General features: G+C 35.1%; 1 protein-coding gene across 1 annotated transcript in view; it reads right to left on the reverse strand.

The window, feature by feature from the left end:
* The window catches only part of LOC148674632 (exostosin-1-like), a 416,854-nt gene that overhangs the window by 75,507 nt on the left and 313,538 nt on the right, over positions 1-27,809 (reverse strand). Inside the window, exons 3-5 of the mRNA XM_088624945.1 lie at positions 23,507-23,600; positions 14,732-14,839; positions 7,092-7,211 (exon numbers count right to left, since the gene is read on the reverse strand). Coding sequence (XP_088481071.1) covers positions 7,092-7,211; positions 14,732-14,839; positions 23,507-23,600 — 322 coding nt within the window. The remainder of the gene's footprint in view (positions 1-7,091; positions 7,212-14,731; positions 14,840-23,506; positions 23,601-27,809) is intronic.

The raw sequence follows: 27,809 nt of genomic DNA on the forward strand, positions 1-27,809 counted from the left end.
GAAATGCAGTGTTGTAGAACCACAGATCCACAGCAGATCGTATCATGCTGTTCATTAGCTTTACTGCCAGCAAAAAAAAATACTTAGGGCTTTGCCACACATCATCACAGTAAGGCAGAGTAGGCTAACATCACAGTGACCAAGAAGAGCCAATGGGTAATATGGTTCAGCTGCTGCCGGGTTTCAAGGAAAAAGTGGGATTGCAGAGTGAACATGTACTGGATGAGGAAACAGTTTACAAAACAGGAAAAAATGAAGTTAAATTCACAAGATGTAAAACACATATGAAAAATGTTACTGCAGCTGTTTAACTTTGCTGTGGAGCTTAACAGTAAATCAATGAAATAGGTTTTGTTGTTTCAGAATCCTAAAACGATTAAACCAATTCTACCATCCATCACAATGTAGAAAATTGACAGCTTGATTGAATGAGTCTGTGAAAGAGCCATTTATTTAAAAGTGTCTCGGATCAGAATAAAGAAGTATTGTTCTGTGTAATGGGAGCCCCAGTGTTATTGGCCCTAACAGGATACACTTGCCTAAAAATAGACCTTACGTACTGTATCAGATAAATAAAATATAAATAATTCAAATGACTCTTTTAATGAGTATCATTATATTTTTCATTCATTTATGTTCTGTGTGAATAGGGGGACTTTCATAAACCTAACACTGCAGCTCTAACATAAGACGATAAGAAGGGATATACAGTATATAAAGAAGAGTCCATTCACCCATTTGGCTCATTTGGGTTTTTAGCAGCTGATAGATACACGAATCAGCTTCAACAGCATACTTGTGCCTTACGTTCACAAACCTTTGAGGGAATATTTGCTGCTTGTTTTCCTATGCTTGCCTATGTAGTTTCCACCTATTAACTAGTTTGTATTTCAATTCTGTTTCTGCAGATGTTGGAAGGATTTACTTTGACAGTGCTTTGTCAGGATTTTGAGTTCCTGAATAAGGTCCACTCATAATATTAAATTCTTTAAGCCTTAGCTTAGGACATTCCTTTGAGCCCAGGGCAGTATACGGTATGGTTGCTCTTACTAGTGCATTGTACAGGTTTAAAGTAACATGTTAAATTTCTTCTATAGATTGTTTGGAAGATAAAAATGATGTGTCTACATATACACTGATCTTCCTCTCTCATTAGTATCCTCTACATACTGTTCATTCAGATTTTTATTCAGATTTTAAAAAGTAAAATTTCATTATGTATACAGAAATTACATTCAGAAGTATCGGAATACATACAGAAGTATTCAGAGAAACATAGTGTTTGTGTTGAGAAATGACCCATAATAGGAAATAGAGATAGGAAACATAATAGTAACATCATTGAAAGATCAAATTGGGGTGATGTAATTAGTAGAGTACCACAAGATTTGTACTTGGACCATGGTCTTCCTAATTTCTATCAAGGATCATGATTCTAGTGTTGTTAGCAAATGAATTAATTTTGTAGATGATACCAAAACAGGAGGGTTAGCAAACTCTATATACTGTAAGCAGTAAACCATGTTTAGATAAAATTCAAGACTGGGCAAACACCTGACATATGATTTTCACTGCATACAAGAGTTACAGGCAGATAGTAAAAATGTGAACTATAAATACAAAATAAATGCTAACCATAGGGTGGTTACTAATAAAAGTAACCAGGCGCATGTTGACATATTGTATATCTTCTAGATAATGTGAGGAAGCAATAAAAAGGCATAACATTGGCAGACTATATAAGTAGAATGTAAATTGAATTTAATGAGTGCTTTGTTAAAATGATACAATGCGCTAGTAATGCCATACTCAGTTGAAAGAAACTGATCTATTTTTTTTATTTTAAGAGAAGACGATGAAGGCAACTGATCACGTATTCATAATCCTCAAAGACTAAGACAAAATCAGTCAAAAAAAAAACAGAACATAAATTGAAACTATGTGTTAATGCATTTTAACCCAAGAAAAGCTTTCTATATGGAAAGGGTTGTGGAAGTATGAGAAACACTACCCAGCTATTTTGTTGAAGCTTATACAGTACCATAGTTTTTTTCAAGAAACAGCCAAATTAGATCCTTAAAGCTACACATTGTTTACTGATTTCAATCATTTCTTATGGTCTTATGCTTATCATGTTACATTTGTAGGTTATGTTTTTTTTTTCCTACTGTACCCTTCATTGTAACACTTTACATTTTTCCATTAAATGCTGCATTGGCCAGTGCTGAATTTTGTCTAAATATTTTTTTATTTTACTTTTCTTCTATGATCCTTGCTAATCCTACTAGTTTGGCCTAATTTAAAAACTTTTGATTACTATATACGAATCTACAAAATTGATGTAAATTATGCAGTGTATTTAAAATATGAATTCTAATCCTAATTTAGATCCATAAGGCACTCCACTAATTACACCATGCCCATCTGAGCATTTACCTCTTCTCAGTCTTATTACTATGCATGCATTACCTTGAATGCCTACCACCAGTGATTAGATATTTTTTTAATGTAAGGAATTTTGTTAAAAGCCTTCTGAAAGTCAAAATATAGCATTTATATTGTTAAGGAGTTTAGATAAAGTTTGTGACACTTGGCAGAGTAAACATTTCTAACTTCAAAGTCGAGTGGATGTTTGCTGAGGTCTGGGGGATCCCTTGAGCAGGAATAATTGTATTACAGAAAGACACAATGTAAGATATTAAGAGCACGGGGATAGAGGAAAGAAGAAGAGGAAGACAAGAGTCCAGAGGAGTTGGGACTTCATGTCCATCCAAACAAAACCTGACTGGAGCTAAGTATTTGAACCTTGTTAGAGAAAGCATGTTATTCTGTGTTTTTAGGGAACTTGGGTTTCCTAGGTAAAAGATAACCCAGTTAGAAATATCTTTCCTGCTTAGGGTGCATTTTTGTGGAAAGGAATATACAGTAGGCTCCCATTTATTTTGTGGCAACCAGAGCGCAGAGAGAGAAATTTAACTGCAGGTTACTGTGTATTTAGTTGGAAGGCAGCTTATCTCTTGTGTGGCCTCTGTGGGCATTAAGAGTTTAATGCTTAGTAGCAATCTGGGGTTTTCTGGGTGACAAGAATGTTATTGTAAGGGCTCTGAAATGCCTCTTCTGTAAATACTGTTCATGGAGTAACTTGTATGTTGTATGTTTTGTTGTGTGTAGTATACAGTAGTTTGCATCTTGTGATCATTAATAAACATTTGTTTAACTTAGTGTGCCTGGATCATAACTCCTCTTAAACCTGTGCCAGAGAATAAAGAATTCACATGCCTCTATTTATAGCAACCGCTCGGGTATATTCTAAAGAAATCACTTACAAGATGGGGGTTATGAATAATTATTTCACTTATTAACTAAACTGCTCAGTCAATTTCTGATTACCATTTTCATACCCCCCTCCCCCATTTATAAGAATATACTGTCTATTACAGTATAATTATTATATATATATTACAGTAAGATACAATATAATTACATATTCAAATAAATTCATAACAAATTAAGGAAAACCTAAATCCTTGTTGACTAGTTTATCTAGAACTAGTTTAGTTCTTATTATTTCCATAACCTTGAATGTAATGGAAGTAAGACCTATGTGGTTTAGAACTGCTTGTTTAACTTTTGCCAACCAATTAATGAATGGACAGTATATTAGCAATTTTCAAGTCAGTGACTATTACAGCTCCAGTATACTGAGAGACAGCTGAAATGACTTTATACAGTATGTGCCTTTGAGGATTTTAAATACTTGAATAATGTCTCCGCATAGTCTTCTCTGTTCTCTGTAAAAAAGGCTCAGTTTTCTGAGATGACAGAAGTTTGTTAACAGCCATTAAAAACATCTTATTTTTTTCTTTAGGTACAAATCGTTGACTTATATCAGGATATTAATAATTACTTTACTGCTTCAAATGCTTCTCCAGCTGAACACTACTGTCTCTTCTGTGCATTGCAATACATTCACTTCTTTTAAACTTATATTATTTAATATGGAATTGTGTTTCCTTAGCTTGAGGAATGGTATCCATTTCTTCCTCGCTACACCCCTGAGTGAAATGTTAATTTAATACATTAGACATTTCTCTGCAGTCATCTAAATGTTTCTCTGAGATACCTTACTTAATTTTTTATTGTTATTTTGCCCTTGAAGTGCTGAAAAAAAACTAATTTTACTTAGTATTTATCTGAGATTAAGCCTTCTTTATGTCCTTTCTAACTTGTGCTTATAATTTATTATACTTCTTAACCACATATTGTTTTCTTAATACTGTACTTTATAAAGTGCTTTATATTCCTTCTTATTCCTTATATTCCTTATATTCTTAATTGATTTGACCATTTGGACCACTACTTTAATTACTTTTATTTTACTTACTTTAGTTTTCATATTTTAAAACATCTTTAAGTAGTTCCCATCCATTTTCTACAGAAACCCTTGTCATTTGTGTTCTATTCTACTTCTACTAAACTCTGTCTCATTCCATCATATTCTGCCTTGTTGAAATTATAAATCTGTTATGGACTCTACCTGTACAGTTTCAAATATACTTCAAAGCATACCATATTATGATTCCAGTTCCCTAATGGTTTTTTCACCTGTTTTCCTCACTTGATTGTTTGAAAAGGCTAAATCAATACAAGCTTCCCCTCTAGAAGAAGCTCTGACAAACTGAGTTAGAAACAAGTCATCAACTATGTCTGCCATATCAATTTCAGCTGCTGACAGTCCTATTGTTTTTCACAGTAACATCCCTCTATATGATATCACACTTTCATTGGGAGATCTAGGAAGTCTAACATGAACCTTGACTCATCTGAGAATATTATGAATGACCACTTTACCACGGTTAACTGTTGTGTTGTGATCTACAGCTGTTTAACAATGGTAGCCAGTGTCATGGATAATATTGTGCATGTTCAAAGGGCTCTCACATTCAATTACATATGTTTTTTCTTTTGGATGGAAACATGAGGCGATAGAGATTATTGCATACATTTATTATGGCTGTGTTGCATTTTGTGATCTATCACACAGTACATTAGCATGCAGTCATGAAAGATTTAAAATCTTGGACAAAACATTCTGAGTAAGTCAGAGACATTTCTATTTCATTGCAATCAGTATAACGCATAGCTGATGATGGACTGTGAGAATTACTTTGTGCTGATTATATATGGATTATTTTGCTCTGGATCATTTCATTGGCTTTCTGCCTATGGCTTCACTTAGGCCTTGTGTGGTACTGTATGTACAGCTGCACCTACACTGTAATTCGATCATGGTTCCACTATACTGTACCATAAGATCAAGACTCCCACTGTATAATAATTCAATAATATCCAGGTACTGTACCTGCGGGACTGTTGCTGTAACAGGATTCAATGAACCATGGTCATAGTGGTCGCAGTAAACTGAATTTGCTTTTAGGATTAAATTGATGAATTTATTCCTTTATGAAAGTCACAGTCATAGAAAATTACAAAGTCTAAAGAATATGTACAAATTACCTATAGGGATTCTTGAATTAGAACTCTGATATATACTGTAATTCAAACATATTCTATATAATAATAATAATTGCTTACACTTTCACTTTTCTAGAAACTCCACTCAAAGCGCTTTACAGGTAATGGGGACTCCCCTCCACCACCACCAATGAGCAGCATCCACCTGGATGATGCGACGGCAGCCATAGTGCACCAGAACGCTCACCACACATCAGCTATCAGTGGGGAGGAGAGCAGAGTAATGAAGCCAATTCATAGATGGGGATTATTAGGAGGCCATGATTGATAAGGGTCAATGGGAAATTTGGCCAGGCCAGGGGTTACACCCCTACTATTTTCGAGAAACGCCCTGGGATTTTTAATGACCACAGAGAGTTGGGACCTCAGTTTTACATCTCATCCGAAGGATGGCGCCTGTTTACAGTATAGTGTCCCCATCACTATACTGGGGCATTAGGACCCACATGGACCGCAGGGTGAGCGCCCCCTGCTGGCCCCACTAACACCTCTCCAGCAGCAACCTTAGTTTTTCCCAGGAGGTCTGACATCCAGGTACTGACCAGGCTCACACCTGCTTAGCTTCAGTGGGTTGCCAGTTGTGAGTTGCAGGGTGATATGTTGTTATAAAAAGCAAAGAGATTTTACACCTTTATATTTTATAATTTTACCCCTTTATATGTACTGTGTAAGCTGTTGGAGCAACAGGCAAATAACTATTCATGGATGTTCTACACATCTTGTCGTAGAAAAAAAAATGTAATATTTTACATGATAAATATTGTAGAAACTACAATGACTATCACAACTGTGTTTGACTAGCTAGATGTTTTGACATAGCAGATAAACATTATAACATGCACAAGATGCTCATCACACATATTTTCATCTCACTATTCCATTCCAGATGTACCCATGTGTTCTTAAGAAACTGTATTCTATATTTGCAAAAACACTGTTTGACTATGCAGGATGCATTTAGTTTATTTTAAGCATTAAGTCTAGTTAACTACAAGACAATATGAATTCCTTTCACATAACGTTGCATAATAATATACAATAACTTTGGCAAGAAAATCATTCTGAAAAATTCCCTGCCCCTAAAATCTCAAATACAATATGAAATGGAAAGATTATGTATTGTGTTCTTTTGAAATCTTCCACAATGTGCTAGAGTATGTGAAGCATATTGAATAAAACCAAAGAAGTCTATCGAAGGACAAATCTTTTTTTCCTCCTCAGAGATTTTAACTCCATCTGGACAATGAAAGATAGAAATAATCTTTATTTGTCAGAGTATGCTTCCACATCAGTCAGAAAATGAATGCTACACAGTAAAAGAAAGAGGATCTATGGATCTAAAAAGAGGCGAGGCCAAAACTTAATGTAGTGGATGCTAGTAGAGGCACCAATGTTATTGTGCTGTAGACATTAATTCATCTGACTCTTCTTTGCACTTTATACAAAGGCTATCCATTATCCTAGCTGTCTCATCTCTGGTCCATGAGCACAAAGCCATCCCCTCATTCTTACCCTCTTTCGCTTAAATTAATGACTCTATAAATGAGAACACTTACCTCTAATGTAGTTAATACTATTTTTGCAACTGAAGAAAAATAGGCATCCCAAAGGAACTGAGTCTGCTGCCTGAGTGCCAATATTTTGTCATGGTCCACGGATCTAGTTATTGATGGAATCTGTAAAAAAGAACAACAATATTAAAATATGGGAAGAAATATAACAGGGCTCAAAGAACATGTATAATTCTCTGGGTAGAAGAATTACAAGAAATTGGTACTCTTGTAAGGAACTAATGGATACACACCTCCCCAGAGGTAGTTAATGACACTTTTCACTAAATGTCCCAAGGTAAAATTAAAGGATATTATTGTGCATAAATGGTAGCATTATAGTTGCTCCTCAGGGATGGAGTAATTATTGGAGCAGTGCAGAAAAGGCTGCTTTTCAATCACTTTGTTTAAATTCTTTTGAGTCTTCTTCAGCCAGTTATCTAATCCATTAGCTCATGAACATCCCTACTTAAAGAAAATGAAGCTATTGTATCTGCTTCAGTATGAAAAGCCATAAATACCCAAACACTGATGGTAAATGTAAAAAACAATAATGCTGAAAGCTGATATCCTGTCATTATGGTCGCATACCTACAAAGATGAGAATCCATTTAATTTTTCTGTGCTTAAATTATCAAAGCGACAGACCCTGTTAGAGATATTTGTTGGTTATTGAATGTTCAAGAATACACTGCATCCTTTAATTACAAAAATTGTTTAAAAACTGATCATATCGAATACTTCCAAAGATAATACCAAGGGCTTTAACAGTGCTTTTCCAATTTATGTATACACTGATTGAAAATACAAATAAAGTATAAAACAGAAAGAATGCATATACACACTTATCTGAACTGAAATAATGAAATAAAACCTCGTTATGATAAATATATCACAATGAAACACAATATAATTAAATAATGAAAATAATCACTACATTAGTGTTTTGGAATACTCTGCTAACACTACAGTATATACTGTATCCTTTCTTAAGGCCTGCTTTCTTATGATGAATAGAATTAAACTCTAATTAAATCTAATCTGTCAGTATTTGTTTAATTAAGGATAGGTGGACAGGGGGCAGGTTACTGAACACCTGGGTCAGAAAAACAAAAGGTGGATTCAGCTTTATTTTAGGAATTTCCTCATTCTTGCTGAGGCCTGGAAAATTCAATTAATTGACAGACATTGGATTTTACATATTACTCTTCAGTACAAATTAGAGAAAATATGCAGAAAACACCATAAAATCATAACCAGATTAAGCAAGAATATAGCATCGAGGTCAGCCTAGAAAATTTCAGGTGTTTTACTGGGAGAACATACTGCACACCACAGACTGAGCAATAGAAATGTACTCTATTCACTATATTATGAGGACAGTGGGAGTTCTTGGTGTCCCCTTTCCAAAGACGACTGCTGTGTCTCCTTGAATTACAAAGAAGTGCTGTAAAATAAACATGCATTTGTAGAGATATTCAATGATCCTCAACATATTCAGCAGCACCCACTAAAATGGAAGGGGAACCTTGCTCAGCAAAGACGCACAAGAGGTCAAATAGCCTCAATGTGAGCCTGCCACTACATACGTCACTACAATTTCAGATTGTCACCTCAGTTTCCCACAGTTTAAGTGTCTTGTCTTGCTCTTCAGATGGTCTTACTTAAATAACTCATTAACTTTGCACTCCGTCTTCATTAGTAAAAAAATACTGCTCATGCTCATCACACTGAATAGATCTTCACTCTGTCTTCATTAGTCACTGTGGTAGAATTTTTAACCCAGTTATGTCCATGTTGCCCAATTCTTTATCATCACTTCAATAACAACTTCCCTCTTTAACACATTCAGGCAAAAGAGTATTCAAATAGACTCACTCCATGTCATCCAATTGCAATATTTACTAAAATAATCATTAGATCAACTCTTTTCTCATCACTATCTTACCAGACTGATCCTGTTCTACCTCTGTAACCAACTTTTGTATCCCTAGCAAAGCAGCAGCCAGTTTGTTGTTCTCACTCTAAAGCTGTCCATCTGTCCATAAAGCTGCTGCAAGGAGTACTCAGGAAGTCATTCTTGGCAATGTACTGTAGTAGCAATGCTCCACTCCTCCAGAGGCAAATATCTCCAGTCAGCCCTGTTTCAGCTGGCCAACCCTGTTCCTTGGCAGTGTACTTCAGTTCCATTGAGCCAGGAAATGCCTGTGACACTTGTGACACCCCTCAATACAGCCTAACCTGTATTTTCACAAGCATCCCTAGCTTGCTGAGTCCCATAGGCCTGTAATTCAGCCAAATTCATTGCGAATGAAAACTTACCTCTGCATTTCTAATTATTCCCCCTTATTGTCTGGAGCATACAGTAGATGCAGACTGAAATCCATTTTTCCTCTAGATGATCTTATAAACCTTTGCAATGGCACACAGAGCCTCCTTCCCTCCACTTGGAATTTCACTGCCTAAGAATGCCAATGACTCATTCAGACCAGTTGTGCCTCATTTTGTAAGTTTTTCCCAATTAACAGGGAATCAGCTCGGCTCAAGACCACACCACTGGGCCAAAGTTTTTTAGCCAAGATGGTGGCTTGCTCACAAAGCCACCTCTTATTATCTTACAAGGATAAAGATTTTCTTTGTGTATCATGAGATATGTTGCTCATAACTTAATGAATGAAGGACTTGACAGAAAGTAATTTTGTGAACTTTTGATGGCATTTTATTTACTATATAATCATAAAGTGTTTAGGTTTCCAAAAGCATACATATAGAATGTTGTGTCCAAGGCACCTTCTCCAGTACTGTATATCCAGCAATGATCAGGGCATTTATAGTTGACTGGACTTTCTATGGCTGTTTATAAATTACAGTTTATAAATGTTTATAAAAGTATGTTTTCTATAACCTGAATAAAAATAAAAATCATGTTATTTCATGCTTATATTTATAAACAGTCCAGGACATGTTGAAGATTACCATAGCTCCTTGTATTTGTCCTAAAGTTAATGGATATAAGATGAACCCCTGTTAATTGCTATAATTTCCATAGGGTGAAGAATTGAACCTCTTAGTTAATTTCTGTCATTATTGCCTACACCTGGTTTTCTCCCTAAGTAGCATTTAATTTTTTCTTTAACTTTCATGTCTTTGGTGACAATATTCCTCTCATATTTCAAAACCATTTTTTTGCTACATTAATTATATTGTCTACCTTGAAGCAATACAGGGCAGATAGGTAGCAGCTGTTAATATGTTCAGTAATTAAAGTATATAAATATCATACATCTTCCAGAACATAATTAATGGGAGAGTTTATTAATATAGCAGCCTGGGCTGAAGAATCATACTGTATATATACTGTATCTGGCACGTGTTTGCGTGGAGTAAAATAAGAAAAAACAGATAAGCGAGCCTTATTAATGGTTCACTGTAACAAAATATTAGGTATAGTTTTATTAAGATTAAAAAAATATTTATTTTTAATATCTGCAATTTTGCCATAGTCAAAATCAATGCATATCAGAACGTACTCTCACATGTGACATGGCTACTTAACTTATACTGTATACTGTACATACTGTATACATTATAGTGAAAGTTTCTTATTACATGTATGGAAATGTTTTTTAAAGAACAAAACAATTCTACAAAAGTGTGTTAGGAAATATTCTAGAAAGGGGGAAATCAACTTCATGACAGGGCTTCTGGTAACATTAGGGTCACTGACACTTTCAATTAATGATAATAACAGATTGAACTAGTGGACAATTACTCCTTATCATTATGACAATGCCATTTCATGTGTTACATTAAGCTTATGACTGGGGGACAACTCTTGCATTTAAATGAAAACCTGTATTTTAATCTCAGCCCAAACACCAAACTGCAAAACCACCACACCTAATCACATTTCAATATTTGTCCTTACTCATGCAATTCAGATCCCACCCCCCTGTAGAGTTCTAGATTCATCTTCAACAACAGCCCACATACCCTGTGTGACATTCCCTTGGCAGAGAAAACCACTGAATGTTAATGACAGGAACTAATTTAGCAGAGGAGCGCTACACGGGGAAAGCGAATGGGTCAAAGTGCACCTCATGCTCACCAGTGTTGAGATTCATAATGAATGAAATAGCCTGCGAGGCACTGATGTGTTCTGAATGGCCTTTAAAAGCATGTTAATTTCTTTCTTTCAAAGGGACCAAAATTTGAAGTGGAACACAAACATTTTGGATATACTGTATTTCTGGTTGTTTCTCCTAAATATTTTGTTAAAGTTATGGTCTAGAATATGATCATACTGATAATGTAGTCGTAACTCACAGTGAAAACACAAGGTGAGGGATGCTTTTTTAGCTACAGTAGGTTTTTGGACTTTGCTAAAAGTTTGTGAATTAAAGTTAACATGAAAAAGAATCAAATTTTCACATTACATTATTACTGACTAGTGTATGCACATTGCATGGTAGCTATGGTGACAATAAATCCTGCCGTATAACAGTGAGTGAGTATTAAAACTATTTGTAACAGATCAGGTCTTTTGGCACTGGTAAACAAAAGTATTTGCAACCCATCGCCTTCCTGACCCACAGATGTCAGCTATGAAAGTAACAGTAATGAAGAAAAGTAAGAGTAACATGCAACAAATGTGTGCAAACAGGTCAGTCCTAGGACTGCTACAATTTATAGAACATTAGGCATCTGCTGCCTTACGAACTATTTTCTGTACTATATTATTTAGTAGGGGATTAATAGAAATATTGGATAAACTGTAAACTGTAAGGTGGCTTTATTGTAATTTTTAATGTAAGTAATTGTAAATGTAAATAATATTGAATTTTTCACTAAGATTAGGTCAACGTTTATGCATTTAAGTCCAACATAATTACACCCTTCTCATTTCCCACTTCCCCTAGTCCTTCAGAGAGAAAATAATAATCATGAACACATTTTAAGAGCATAAAACAGGTTGGACATAACAGGAGCTGACTCAGCCTATCATGCTGAGGGGTTTTTAGTTGCTTGACTCGTGAAAAGATATCATCTGGCATCTCTAGGGAATCAAGTTTAATAACATGGTTGGAAGTCTGTTCCACTATTAGCACCTATTGCTTAAAGAAGTGTCTCATCTTCTTAGCTCTTTATGTCCTACATGAACATCTACTGTTGGTTCCATCTAGAAATACTTTTGGTGGACCAGTTGGTGATGCTCTTCCCTCAGATCTATAATTTCCAAACCAATGTCCCTAGTATGGTGAGTGAGGATACTGTTCTGTAGGAGGTGCCATCATTCAGATAAGAACTTAAACCTAGGTCTTGATCTTGCTTGATCATTAAAGTGCCCATGGCAATTTTCAAAAGTGTTACAGTAACTCCATTGTTCTGGTTAGATTCCATTCTGGGCTGGTATAATCTGGCCTTTCTCAAATTTCCTCTTAATTACATTTTGGTGCAGTTTCTCACTTCCTCACTTGATCTGTTGTGTAGTAGGGCTGCAGTGCCTGCCATGTGTCACCTAGGTGGTTGAAACATTTCAATGTTGGATGAATTAGATCCCTTCACACATCTGTTGACCACAATGGGATTCTTTGGCATGAAATATGCTATATACAGTAAGTGCAATTAATGATTAAGTATTTCTCATAGTTACACTTTTTTTCCTTGGATCCTTGTTCCAATGTTGATCATTAATTATGTTAAGATTACCAATGCCTCTCAGGATCACACATCACATTTAATTTCTACAGCTTTCAAGAAGTAACCTTTTCTGTGGAACATCAAGAAATGCTCACTGAAAATGAACAAATTATCCCTACGTGTTTTTAAGAGGAACAAGAGGAAATATACCGTATACTGTAAGAGATGTTTGCACTCTACTTCAACTTTGCTAAGAGGATAGATTTAGTGGCTTGTAGTCACATGGTTTTGTGTTGTCTATTTATGGTTGGACACTATTGTTGCAATTCCTAAATCAATGGGCACAAATCAATTTTGAGTAACCCTTTGTTAATGAGCAATGTACTGTATAATATCCCTAATGTCTTGAAGTGGACTGGATGACTTTTTTTGTTTTAAATGCTGTTAGTCCCTCTAATATATTGTTACTGTACCTCTAGCCACTCTGACTCTAACAGCTGCCCCATTCAATAACAATAACTCCAAAAATCACATTTTGAGACAATATCTTAGGGCATGCTTGTCATCCTGTTGCGTAACACTTTAAATCTTTAACCAGAGGCATGTTAATAGTTTCTTCCTGCATAACACCTGCATAACACAGTGCAGGAAAAATGTTCTGTGATTTATCCATAACTTACTGTAAATAAGCACAAAGGACACATGAACTTAACACGAAAGATGAAATATAAGCATTAGTTTAAACACAAACTTTTTTAAAATAAGGTGATATTTTACACCAAAGCAAAACAAATAAGGAAATATAAATGGGGAGTGGCCTGCTAGTTAACATATTATTTACAGTATGTCTTTAGGTAATTTGTTGGTGTCTTTAATTTAATCTCAGACATAATTATCCTACTCCCTTTCCCTGCCATTCCCATGTTCTTTACAACCCACCATCAGATCAAGTAGATTTGAGCAGGTAGGGAGTGAATAAGAACAATACTGTCTCCCTGACATCTATTGGGGATGGCCAGGTGTAAGCTGGTCATCTGACATTTGCTTGCTTGTCACAGCAACTCCTGTGATTCAAACATTCAGTACTTTTGTAATGCTAAGCTCACACTCACCTACACTACTCCCATAGTAGTAGACACATGTCTATTGCACATTAAAACCTAATAAATGCTAGCACCCAGTCTAGTTGAGTAGAATTATATTACCTCACTCAACAGTTGAATACTTTCCTTTTATAGTTGAAGTAGTTTCTTTATTGGAAACTTGAATCCATGTCTTGATGATCCTTTGGAGCTCTAACCACTGCCCCATTGAATAACAGTAAATTTAAATATTTATCAGAAGACACATTTGGAGACCATATCTTAGGTAATGCGTGCCATCGTCCTCAGGATTCTAATATTTCAAAAACCTGTTACTTAGCTTTTTGAACCCATAAAAAACTTATATGAACTGTATAAATATAAAGGAACAAAATATTTCCAACACAGACATGACCTATATCTAAAGATTCACAGTTTATTAAGTTTCTCATAAGAAAAAATACTGTTTTATATTCATATCTGTGCAGCCTACAGTATATGCCCCTTGAGTGCATCTGAAATTCCTAAATTCGTGCTGTCATAGTTTTAAATCACTTTCAGCTGCCACAGAGACCCCCAACCGGGAAAAGTAGCTCTTAAGCATTTTATCTTTAGCTAATTGGTGCAGAACTACCACTTGGTGAAATACAGCAGAGGCATTCTCCCATTATGACCTCATACTCCAGATATGCTATGTTTATGCATAATCTAAGTTCTGAAGTTGATTTTGAAAGCCCCTTCAATAGATTTCAACAAATTCAACTACACAAACTAAAGTGATAATGCATCATCATTAAAATAACTTCAGGGCATATATTGTACAGTAATTCTATTTCTTCTATAGATGATGACACTGTAAAAGAAACAGAAGAAAAATGTAACAAGAGGATTAACTGTGTTTTTCTAGTTTAAAGTTTTCTGTACCTGTAGTAAAAGTCTCTCATCTCCAATGATGGCTGCTTTGCTCCAGTCTATAATCTCAGAAAAAGGCAGCTCCCAGCCATTGCTGAGTAAAACTGGAATACAGGCCGCCTAAAATAGACATATATTATTCAGAAGAGGAAGAAAAAAACATAACACAACATGGCAGCTGCAGTTTCAACATACATTTACATAATTATTCTAACAATAAAGTTGCAATACAGCAATTAATAACTATTCTCTTTTACAGCCACGGCTGTTCAAGAGACGTCTGCAAATTGCAGTGTCAAAGCAATTTATATAGAGCTCGTTTGCAAAAAAGTAAATGATTTTCTGTAAGAAGTATAAATAAATTGATTTTTCCTCTCTCTGGAAGTTCTAAATGTTAAAATTGTAAATGACATAGTTTTCTGACAGAATAAGAATATTTCTTTTTTTGTCAGCACAATAAGCATTTCTCTGATGGAGCTGTATTTTACCTAAATTAGTGTGGTCAATTATCTTGTACACTCAGGCATTTTTTGGTCCTCAAAGGCACTTCACGAAATTCTAACCTGTATGTTAATATTTTGTGGTTACATCATTTATTTTTCACAATAAAGATTACTTATATTTCATACTTAAATAAACTATTTTCTAAATGGCTCAGAGGATTCTCTATTCTTTTAATATTATGGATTAACCAAACTTACAAAAATGTTCGGAAACCGATTATTGTTACTCAAATTATGTGAAATACATGGTCTTCAAAAAAGTGAGAGAAATGCATAAATGAATGAACCATTTTATGACAGAATGGCCATGGTGTGTTTTTACAAAGAAATCAGAATATTGATTGTTTGCACATGAAATGACTACACTTAATACAATACATAATCAACCACACTATTTTTATTAATACTGTATGCAACTAGTGGAATACTTACTGTCATTGGCTGTGTAAAGGATTTGTATGTAATAAAAGAAACAACAACAACTGAAGTACTGTTATCATATTTGCATATTACTGATATTTGATAGACTGAATGGCAGTTATGCCAAATGAAAAGCCACCATTTCCATTTTTTTATTTAGTGTTTGTAATATCTGAGCTAAAATGTTTTGTCTACATCAAAGTGATTCTACATCAATGAAAGCTGGTGTTTTCTTTTACATAGGCATCACAGCTTACACTCATTGTCATTATTAGATGAATAACACACATAACCTATTCACTCTGATCAGCTGCAGGGACTGAGCACTGCCAGTCAATATTGCCTATTTTGATCAAAGAGCAAACTCACAACACCTTGTTAATGAAGATTAATTGGAAAAATTGGCAATTGGAAAAACAAAAGCATATTTAAAATAGCATAACATCTCACAACATTTAATGGAAGGAAAATTCAAGACATATTAAAAATACTTTTTTATACTTTTAGCATGCTATTTCATTATTATATTCTCTTTAGGTACAGCACAGTAGTTAACAATATTAAACAATTATAAGGGAGGCGTCTCAAATTAAGTTCTTGGAGAGACTTGTGTCTTCTGTTCTAGTCCTACTTGAGTAGCACAGGCAATTAAACAATTTAACTAATCATTTTTAAGTATATTAATATTAAAGTAAAAGTGACTGGGGTTCCATCCAGAGTGTACCCTGCCTTGTGCCAATTGTCGGTTGGTTAGTATCCTATTCACTGTAGCCCTATACTAGACTAAGCAGTGATTGAAAATAAATGGATGAATTTAAGAATACTTTAAGTACACTATATGGAAATGATATTTGTATTATTTCTGTTTACTTTGTGTCCAAATAAGAATATCAAAAAGAAAAAAAAAGAGATTTAATTTTGAAAGTTCAACATTGAACACCACTTTGTCAACCAAAGGGATTTTTACTTATGCTGCAGGAAATGTAAACAGTGAAAAAGAAACCAAGAACTAAAGGATGTGTAACTCTGAAAGTCTTTCTTGCATTTTGTTTCAGAAGGGCTTATATTCTAATTGTTTGCCATAAAGGTTTTTTTTAGATTAAAAGGCATGGACAAAAACACATCTAATTTGCTTATTTGAATTTCAAAAAAACTTTTGGTTTTAAAAATATTTGCAAAATATTTGCAAAAATAATTTTTAAAGATGCAAAAAGTTTGTATTGTCAAAACATCAACTCCATTTCAAAGAACTCCTATTTAACTTCCTGTTGAATTATCAAATTTAAATTGTTTTGTTTAATATGGGATTGAGCTTGTATAGAAAGGCCAATCTTAAAAGCCTTTTATATTACTACAGTATACAGTATATGCTGAAGAATATACAGTAAGTCACACCCCTCAAGAAGAACCCTATGGGACTAATTTCATGTGAAAATGTTTAGTTGTATATTCAATTTAATTTTGTGTGGACTCCACATCAGGCCATGCGTCCATGTCTGAAATAACCACATCTTCAAATAAAGTATAATGAATAATTGTACAGTACTTAAAATTGTCAGACAGTGCTTATCAGATCATCATTTATTGGTACTGAAAGCAGCCAGTAGACTGAAAATGATGTTAAAGGCAGGGAATGTATGTTATGATTTATGTTTTTACAGGTATATCCCTGCTTGAAGTGATGTCTCTGTTTGAAGAATGTTAGGGGAGATGGGGTTTGGAAAGCCCTTTAATGTGTACCTACCCTCCATCACTGGGCATACTGCTGTCAAGCTGCATGTATAGGCATTCAGTATTTGACACTACACCTGACTCCTCATTTCCTACAGCAGCAAGAATGAAAACTGCTTTACAGAGAATCCCAAGGCCAACATTTACAGTTAAGTGTGATTTCCTTTGTGAAGACAAATCTTTCTTTTTAAAAGTGAGAATATTGTTATTTATTTCTGATTCTGAGGTCATCACTTTGTGAAAACACTGTAAGTGTAAAAACAATTTCACAGTGAATGGGACAGCTCTTGATCTGTATATAATGTCAATCAATTCACCTTCTAAATCACACTTGCACTTATATTTCTGTTGTCGATTCATTCTTGCTCCGTAAAAGCTTAGACAGGAAACTTATACTGTATGTTGGCATAAACAGGTAATTTACATAATGCCTATAAAGAATGTCTATAATGTACTGTACCTTATTGGTTGAACCTCTCTGCATTGCTGAGCTGTTTTCAATACAAAACCCTAAGCTTGTGAAAATGACAAACAAGGAGGAAGAGACTTATGTACTTTTAAAGAATACAAGAAACTGCTTATGACTAAAACTGACCAACGTTATCTGTATGATGCCTAAAAGCCTTTTGATGTTTTGTTTAGCTTTCCCTCTGAAATGGGGTGGCTAAGTTCGGTCATCTAAAACTTAACAACCACAACCAATTCTCCCAACCACTAGAAGGTTCTGTCTCTCAGGCACTAAAGATTTAAAAATACTGTATCTCTTCAGGAATGATAACCTCAAGTGTATATTTTTAACACTTGTTAAAATAAAAGCAGAGAAATGCTCAGTATTTCTTCAATTTTCCGTTCTTAGACCAACATATTAAAAGATATCAATGCACACAACCACAAGGAAAATCTGTAGCCCTGAATTTCACTTACAGTACTTTTCCCATTGTAATCAATAATAACATGTATGCTTAGTGAAGAACAGAATAAAGACAAGGTCCAAACTCAAATTTTCCTTCCATCCTCATGTATTGACCTTGTGTAGTACCTTAATAAAGTTGCTTTAATCCTTCATTGCAATGGAGATTGCAATGCGCAGTAGTGCCATTCTCCCACAAAATGAAGAATTAAACCTTGGTATAAGCTGTCAGTGCCACATTAAGACCAATGTTTTTAATCCATCAGGCAAAAATGTTTTATTGTATGCTAATTGAACTGACTGACACATATAAACGTATAAACACATGACATGTGCAGGATATGAGAACAATACGATAATACAACACAACATTCAACAAAATTGTTCAATTAGAACTCTTCCAGTACCATAAAGGTTAAAACCAGACAATTACTGTAGCTTAAGAAAGTCTAAACAACAACGATGTTTCTTTTTCTTTTTCTTACTCTATCCCTACTTGAAAACAACTAAATGCTTTTAGGTATAAAGGAAGTAATGCTCTCTTAGTCTTTATATAGGAGGTATAAAGTATATAATTTAAAAAGAGTGTATGAGAGGGGTCATCTAAGATTTTATGTACAGGAATAATGATATGGGTTATTGAATCCAAGGATGCGCTGGTAGTCTTGTCACCTTGATCAGCATTTACTTTTGTTCTGCAAGGACAAGGCACTGCCCAAGCTCTGAATGCAAAAAGTTAGAAAACTCTGAATAAAAATTTAATAAAAAGTGCTAAATTTTTTGTGTTTTCTACAATGAATATTTTTATATCTAAGCTGGATACAGTAGATGGTTTGGTTAAATGTTTTTCTGTTTTGGTAACGTTGTTGCTTTTACCATCACTTTGTGATTTTGAATAAAACTGAGTGTCAAAATCTCTTACTGAGATTTCAAAAAGCTGACAACTGATAAATATAAAAGAATGTACCCATTTTCAGAATGATGCATCCCCGTTATGAGCCTGTTACACATGGTTATAGTTACACCATGGCATGGTATTGAATTACCTGCAGCTAGCTAAGGGAAAAGGGGATCCATGTGTACGCATAGTGGAGAGATGAAAAATGTTGGCTGGCCACGGAGACACACAAAAGGCTCATGAACAAATCCGAGAGTAGTGTAGGTGTGGAACCATGAAGGGAGCCATCTTTGGTTAGACAAAAGTCATGGAGAAGTGGACAATGTTCAAGAGACCCGGGACTGCCACTGTATCAGTGCAGAAGAAGAAAACAGAACTGGCAGGATCAGGACTCATGGGAATAATCGTGGACTGGATCAGGCACTGGTGACTACAGGCAGTAGATAGCTGGATCGCAAGCTTACAAGAAACCTTGGTGTGAGAGAATTACTCAGATCAAGGTACCATAGATCGAATAACAGATAATGGGCATCGGTGGGCAGGAGTTTAATGCCTGGTTGACTGCTGATCAATTAGTTGCAGGTAACCAAGAGAGCCTGTTATACTGGGTCTGAGTGGCGCCAGGCAGAGTCGAGCTCCTCGTGCGAATGCAGTCAGTCCCTTTGCAGACCGAAGACTGGGAGCTTTGACCCACCCGGGCCAAACAATTGAAGTAGTTCTGGAAACCTAATGTGCATGTAGGACTTGCAAGTGCTATGAGACATACAGTAACTGCATTTATCTATATAATGATGTACAGTGATAATACAGAGATCTAAGTGTAACATCAATAGATTGTTGGACACATAACTAATGGTACTTTGATAGGTTTGTTGATATTTTGGAGTAGACTGTTTCTGAACAAAATACTAAGCTCAAATCATGTGATTTCATAAAAATTAAAAACATTCAGTGTTGGTATTTGAGTCAAATTCAAATTTGGAAAATTGACTTCTTAATACACTCACAAATGTGTGATTTAAATTAATGCAAGAACTATGAAAGACATAAACAGGCCTGGCTTAAATAATACGAATCACCTGGTTGCTATCAGTCTGATTGAAAGTATTCTGTCTGCAACAGACTCTCTGTCAATCAGAGCAGTTGTTCAGAGAATACTGGTTCTGTGAGTCCACTGTCCACACCCTGGAAGACAGAAGATCCCCTGCATAATCTTTTTCATGCTGCAGCCCAAGAAAATTCAGGGAGAAAAACGTGCATCAGCAAAATTTCTGTAGCTGGCTGTCATTCATACAGTATGCAAAGGAACAAGTAATAGGTTTATTCCATGCTGAAAAAAAGAAGAGAGAAAACACAATGTTTCGGCCTTGGAGCCTTCTCACACCTGAAGAAGGCTCCACGGCCGAAACGTTGTGTTTTCTCTCTTCTTTTTTTCAGCATGGAATAAACCTACAGTATTACTTGTTCCTTTGCAGCCTACGCATGCTGACGCAGCTACCCACCTGAATTCATACAGTATGCTTCACATGGGCTGAAGAACATCTGATGTAACTGCAGATAGATTGTTGAAGTGTTTAATTCATTAAATAAATTAATGGTGTTTCCCTTGCAAGACAGAAGACAACATCGTGTTGGATGCTACAAGCAACCTATTGAGTGCTGGATATATGATGAGTTTGGAAAGAATCTCCTTCAACTCTACATTGCCTTTGGTGCAGATAGAGGGTAACCTGACTGTTCAGACAGTTCTTTAGGTTCTTCCAATTAATCCAGTACTGTTGATTTTTCAGGCATGACAATACAAAGCAACATCACAACGCAGTGCTAGGATTATGCTGGTTTGAATTGGAGAAAGCAATGTAAAGTTTTTATAACGGCCAATTATTTTGTCTGACCTGAGTCCAAAATCGGTTACATTAAAGTATATTAGCATAGGGCTGAATTGCATTACTTTTTCATACACGAGATGGATTTCTATTGTAACTTTTCATCACACTTGGTGAAATCCAAATACAGGACTTAACAGACTTCTCCCGATCAATGGAAACCCACCATAAACTACAGGGTATGTAATTTACATGATTACACATCAAATGGGGGTAATTCTTGTAATTTACAACACAGAATATTCATTATAGTCGTTATTTTACTATTGCAGTGCACAGCTTGGGAAACATTGGCTTAGATATTTTACATAAAGTGTTAGCAGCATAAAATTAGAAGGTGTTGGTCTTAGTATAATAGAGCCATGTGTGCACACACAGCAAACAGCATTACTGTTGGTCACTTACTGCAATTAATATCAGTTTTCATACAGAGAACAAAAGTCGGTTCTCCATGGGATTTGCATGTATTGGATATTACCATTGACACTAGAACCTTTTCAGGTGATATAACAATATAGACATTAGCTGATAATGCTGTCACTGAAAAACTAGTGCTTCAATAGTTTTTGGTAAAGAAATTGTAAAAGTGTTCCATTTAATTTATTGCATTTGAATACAAGACTAAAAATGTCCCTGGTTCAATGATATTATACCAAGAGAAGTGGTGTCCCACAAGGGGTTGCTATTCGATGAAACCTGTCAAGTCTGAAAATGAAAGTGGCAGGGATAAGCATATTTTTTATGTACAGTATCTGATGAGGATAGATGAAACTGTTGTTTAAAGTGAGGACTTAAGAATCCAAAGAGCAATCTGAGCAGCAAAGGAGCAACAGGACATCTGTTTTTAAACATCAAAACAATTATATTGTCTCAGGATAACAGGAGGTAATTTATATTCTGGTTTGATGGACAAGACTGCATATGTTCAGAGAACAATATGAAACAAGAAGGAGTTTTCAATACCTTAAGAAGTTGTGATCAGTGAATAAACAGACAAAAATGGGAGGAAAAATGGTAATCAGGATGCAAATTAAAGGTAATAACCGTATCGACATAATAGGTTTTACAAGACGAATCTGCATAGTAAGACTTACAGTAAATTGCGTTGGTCTGGGTTAGAAAAAGAAGAAATTATTGTTTTGCATCTAGAGTTCTCAGATGGGTCTACAGATTTTTGTTAGATCAAATTATCTTTTTGTTACTACGAAACCTCATGGCAGGGGTAGGGAGCTTTGATATCTCCATTTTATTCTTTTGTAAGGATTTACAAAAGTGCCCTTATGCAGCCCTAAAGCACAGGGCCACACACATACTCTGGTCTCCATTTAACAAATATTGTTTTGGTTGATTTAATGTACCAAATTGGAATGCAAATATTTTGGTTCCTTACCCCTACCTGAGGCAGTATACTTAATGTGGAGGTCAGTAGACCTCTTTATTAAAATCCTGTAAGAGCACTTCATGATGTTAAAGAACAGTTACATAGTGCTGAAGCAGCATGTGACTGACTGTATCGTAATGAAAAACGGCAGATAAAAGATTTGATTTTCAAAGTCTGGCAACTTGAAATGAGTCATATGTCCATCTTAGCATTGTCCTGAAAGAAAAAGGGAAATTAATTTGTACTTTTTGTAGACACAGTATCTAATCAATAAATGTGTCTCCTTTATGTCAAATGAAAAGGTCTTGTGGAAATATGAGAGGAATATATTTTGTTAAAAAATAATACAAAAAGTTGATAATTTACATAAAACAGCACGCCAATGGCCACATTTTTTCATTACCAGTTTTGACTTCTAAATTTGACAGGTCCTTAAATTGCTAAGCAAAAAGTGTGAAGAACTGCATTTAACAAGTTCCAATAAAAGTGACATGAATAATAGTTAAAATAATTTCCATGAAGATGTTTAAAAATTGCACAAATAAAAGTTGTAATGTCTACCTTACAAAGTTTATAAAACAATTTATAAAAGTAATTACTAATAACCAATACTGCTAAATCCACAGTGATATCTAAGTTTGTTGTATTAAATAAACTTATTTATGTATTGCTCATACATTAATACTACATCTCACTAAGCAGAATGCAGTGTCTTCAAATGTACAATATTTGACACATTTATTAAAATAAAAATGAACAAAGCTCAACATGTCAGAATGGTAATGGAAGGGAAGTGTTAATGACATAGGGGTCATGGTAAGGCAGACTAAAATAGACATTTTCTGTATCTACATTATTTCTTTTGAGGCTGTGCTTGGAAATATGACAGATTGTCAATACTAATAACCCAGACATCAGGGCTTCTGCCCGCGGCTGGCAAAATGAAACTGGAAAACTTGAACTGCCGATGAGTGCCTCTCGTTTCCAAGGGAACTGCTTAGTAATAGACAGGGCCATGAAGGACAGGACTTTGTCAGGAGAAAGTTCAAACTGTATACCTGAAGGGCTTCCAAAAATCGAAAGGAGCCTAGCCTTCGCCCTCTGGGGACCAAGCAGAAACTGGAATTGTGCAGTAACTCTTGGTAGTCAATCCTGAAAAGACACATAAGAGTAATATCCCTTTAAAAAAGAAAACAAGTAGATGTGATTGAACATTTGGGACACACAGATACTGTTTATGGTATATGCATATAGAAAAGAAAAGTAGCACAGAAGAAAATGTGTAATGCCAATGGTCTGGTCACAACATCGAGCATTTCTTGCCTATAGAGTGAGTGCTGCATTGCTTTTGTTTTGTATTACTTCAGTTTGTGAACATTGTGTCAATTATATAGAGTACTCTATATACAGGTACTGTATGTGTAGGATCAACAAATGCAGAATAAAAGCAAATTGACATGTTCTGTCACATTGGAAAGGAAAAAAATATCACATTAGGTTCACAGGTCAAAAAGCTACAATCAACAAATTGCTTATACTGTACAGTATCTAACTCTTATGAGATTCCTGCATGTGCACTGCAGGAGTAATTCCATAGGAAGAATAATGCTATATTTTCAAGATTTCAGACCCTGATTCTTTTATACTTTGTGGTGGGTCTCTACTGAAACCAATGGTTATCTGACATATTTCAAAATGTGTTTGTACTTCATCTATGCAACCTTGGTATTCATGAGTGTAGAATACCATTGAAGAGAAGAATACGAGGACGGCTCCAGGGAAAGATTCTTCCTAACTGAATCACACAGATGCACTTTGTTACAATAAGTCTCTGGAGTTACTGGATTGACAGCAAAGGATGAACAGAAAGTGCAGTGATTCTTGCCAGTCAAGCAAAATGTAACAAAGGCCTTTTGAAAAAGATGGCCATATTTATAAATGATATAGCAATAGAAAAAGGGGTCAGCTTAGCATGTGATTTTCATTAATATAATTCACAATAAAATCTCTACTGAGGCTGCTTTTCCTCCACTCTACACACAAAAGTTACTAAAAGAAATAAATTAATATCAGCTCTCACTATATTTTATGTATTACTTAGTTATTGCAGGAAGGAAAACACATTAACAGTACATTTTATTTTATATAGAACCTTTGAAAGCAATCATTCCTTAGAAATATGAATACAATATCTGCACAATTATAAGGAACTATTGTTGTGGTGGTATACAGTTTAGTTGAAGAAGATAAGTCATTTTTTAAAACTTTGTTTAACGGTAGAGTAAACCAATCATTTCTTATCCCTTTTATTAAGAACAGGATGCTGGAAAGACCAAGCTCTTCACAATATACTACTGTCACTACAGTGATTAACGATACTACAGTATATATTTTATTTTATTTTTACTTTTATTTTTTCTGCTAATGTGTACAGTTTTCATGCACATCCCTACTCTACTTTCCATTTTACATACAGAACAAAGAAATTGCAATCACCATGTAGTTGCATGTTATAAATAATTCTGGTCACTTGCTTCTGTAATCCATCCATTCCTAAACCACTTTATCCAGTACAGGGTTACAGAGGAAATTGCAGCCTAACCCAGCAACCAATGTATGCAAGATGGGATACACCCTGGATGGGATGCCAATCCATCGCAGGGCACACATAGACAAACATTTATGCTCCCACAAAGGACAATTTCACAGAAGCCAATTAACCTCCTCGTTTGTCTTTGGACTGATGGAGACAACACCCAGAGGAAACATGGGAAGAATATACAAATCCACACAGCATCTCAGGAATTGAACCCAGGACCCCAGGCAATATCACTACCTAGTGCACCACTGTGCTTCCCCACTTCCCCTGTATTACTAAATAATATCCCTTCAAGGATAATAATTTTGTAAGTGACTGTTAAAACAAGCTTTATTCTCCAAAAAATTAATCGAGCATGCCTACAAAAGATAGTTAGTGAGCCTATACAATCATCTTATTTACTTTTATTTCCTGTTTTTATACTTATATTTAATATCTTAAATTACCGTAAAAGGTTAGTTGGGATTTGTATTTGGGTTATAGGATAAAATGTGACTCTATGCGAATTTGGCTTTATGTGCCACTAAAAATCCTTAACTCCTGTTTAATTTATGAGTCGACTATACAAATGGAAATGTACAAAAAGCATAAATTGTACAAAATATAAACCTAGTGAAAATATTTAATCTATATATTCTGGGAATATACTGTAGGCCTAAGTATTGAGACACAAAATGCAATTAGGATACAAGATTTTTTGTATGGGGAATTCCTTAGGTATATATAAACAGCACTTGTTTATGTGTTCAGTCAGTTGAAACTTTAACTTTTAAACTTATTTAAGTAAATTAAATAAGACTTCATTGACATCAAGAGTCAGGCCCCTGAAGACAGTCATGATACATTTACTGTCTTGGAGACACGTGCTTGCTACTCAAGAAAACAACTAGCTTATCAAACTTTCATCAGACTACATTAATGATATAAATGCTGCAACACTACATTGCCTGGAACCTTATGCAGTCAGTGAGCATTAGCCCAGCTTTATTTCAGGGCTGTGACACTTGTTGACAATCACTGCATCTTTCATGCGTCTCCCCTTTCAAACATATACAGTAAATGTAAAAATGGGCAAATTAAGCTCTAAGAGCACAGTAGCTACTTGTGTCAAACTGCTGAAGGCATATTCCTGTTCTACAACCAATCCAAACTAAAACATGGTGATCAAAAACAAGGATAAAATGTAGGCCTTATGTTTGGCCTGGATGATCGCACAGGGTGGTTTAGACAAAAGGGTATTAAATGAAAACATTCCTTAGGTAAAGATATATGATACCTGTATATGGCATATTACATTTTCTTACATTGTTTTGTCCAAATCATGTGTTGTAATATTAATAATATTGATAATATTTCAAAACACTCTCACCCACGGTGCCATTGTCTCTAAGGGTAACCCTGGAAGAATACACTTAATAGAAGAATAAATTAATAGCAATGCTATATACAGCATAAGAGCACAGTAGCTACTTGTGTCAAACGTCAGGAGGCATATTCCTGTTCTTCACCCAATACCCACATATATACAGCATATATACTGTAATAATATGGTAAGAGCACTAACCATGCCTTGTGCTCTTTGAATAATTCATTTTTTGCATACCATCAAGGGTTTTCATTACAGGATTGCAAAAAAGCAGAATACAAGGTTTGTTTAGATGGTCCCTCCTACCTACAGTATATTGTGAAACAAAAAGAGCTACAGTATCCATGTGTCTTACCTTTCAGAGTTATGGTCATGTTTAAGAACATGCAGTTGCTATGGTCAGTGAAAATATTAATTATTCTTATAATTACATGACATTAAGAGGCAGAACAGTCTATTTTTTACATAAGTCAAAGCTAGCAGCCCTGGTATAGACTGTTTCACTAGCTTTTGATCTGTACCTCTCTGTGTATGAATATCCTCCTATTAAAGATCAATTGAATTACTGTACTCATTTTGTGAAGATATTTATCGCAGCTCAGTTTAACTTAATGTAAAATCCTCTACGCAAAATCAGAACATTGTTTATGCAACTATAAATCACATGGCATATTGAAAATACAATGTAATAAATAAAAAATTGTGAATATGACCGATAATACATTACTCAGAAACTACTCATCTCCTCTTACATTTGATTTCCAAACTTAAATCTTGATTAACTGTATATGAGAAGGCTAGGAAAACCTTTCATGTTAACAAAAGAATAAGAAACAGACCCGTAAATGTAATTACTGTTGTTACAATGATAAATAGGGAATTATCATATTTTCTTTATCTTTAGACATGAAGCTTTGAAGGCATATTCAGTAATTACTGCAATGTTCCGAGCAATGAGCAAATAGAATATGCTCACTGATTGTTCATATGATACTCTCCTTTTCTTCTGATCTGGAGGTAGATTAGGAGCATATTTTATACGTATTCAATTAGACCAAACACTTTTAGCCTTGCAATTTAACCTGTTGTGACAGATAACAGAATGTACTGAATACCAGTTGCAAATGATCTTCACATTTCTCTTACTGAAATTATTGCGAATAATGGTCTGTCCTTTCATGAAATATTCTTGATATTCTATTTTATACATCCATCCATCCATTTTCTAACCACTTCATCTAATTCAGGGTCACAGTGGAGCCAGAGCCTATCATGGCAAGTAACAGGTGCAAGGCGGGTACAGCCTGGACAGGACAGCAGTGCATCACCAGCCAGGCATGCAAACACAGGCACACAAACACTTACACCAGCACCAACTTTCCCAGAAGCCTCTTAA

This window comes from Lepisosteus platostomus, chromosome 3, assembly GCF_059453375.1.
Source record: "Lepisosteus platostomus isolate fLepPlt1 chromosome 3, fLepPlt1.hap1, whole genome shotgun sequence".
NCBI lineage: Eukaryota > Metazoa > Chordata > Actinopteri > Semionotiformes > Lepisosteidae > Lepisosteus > Lepisosteus platostomus.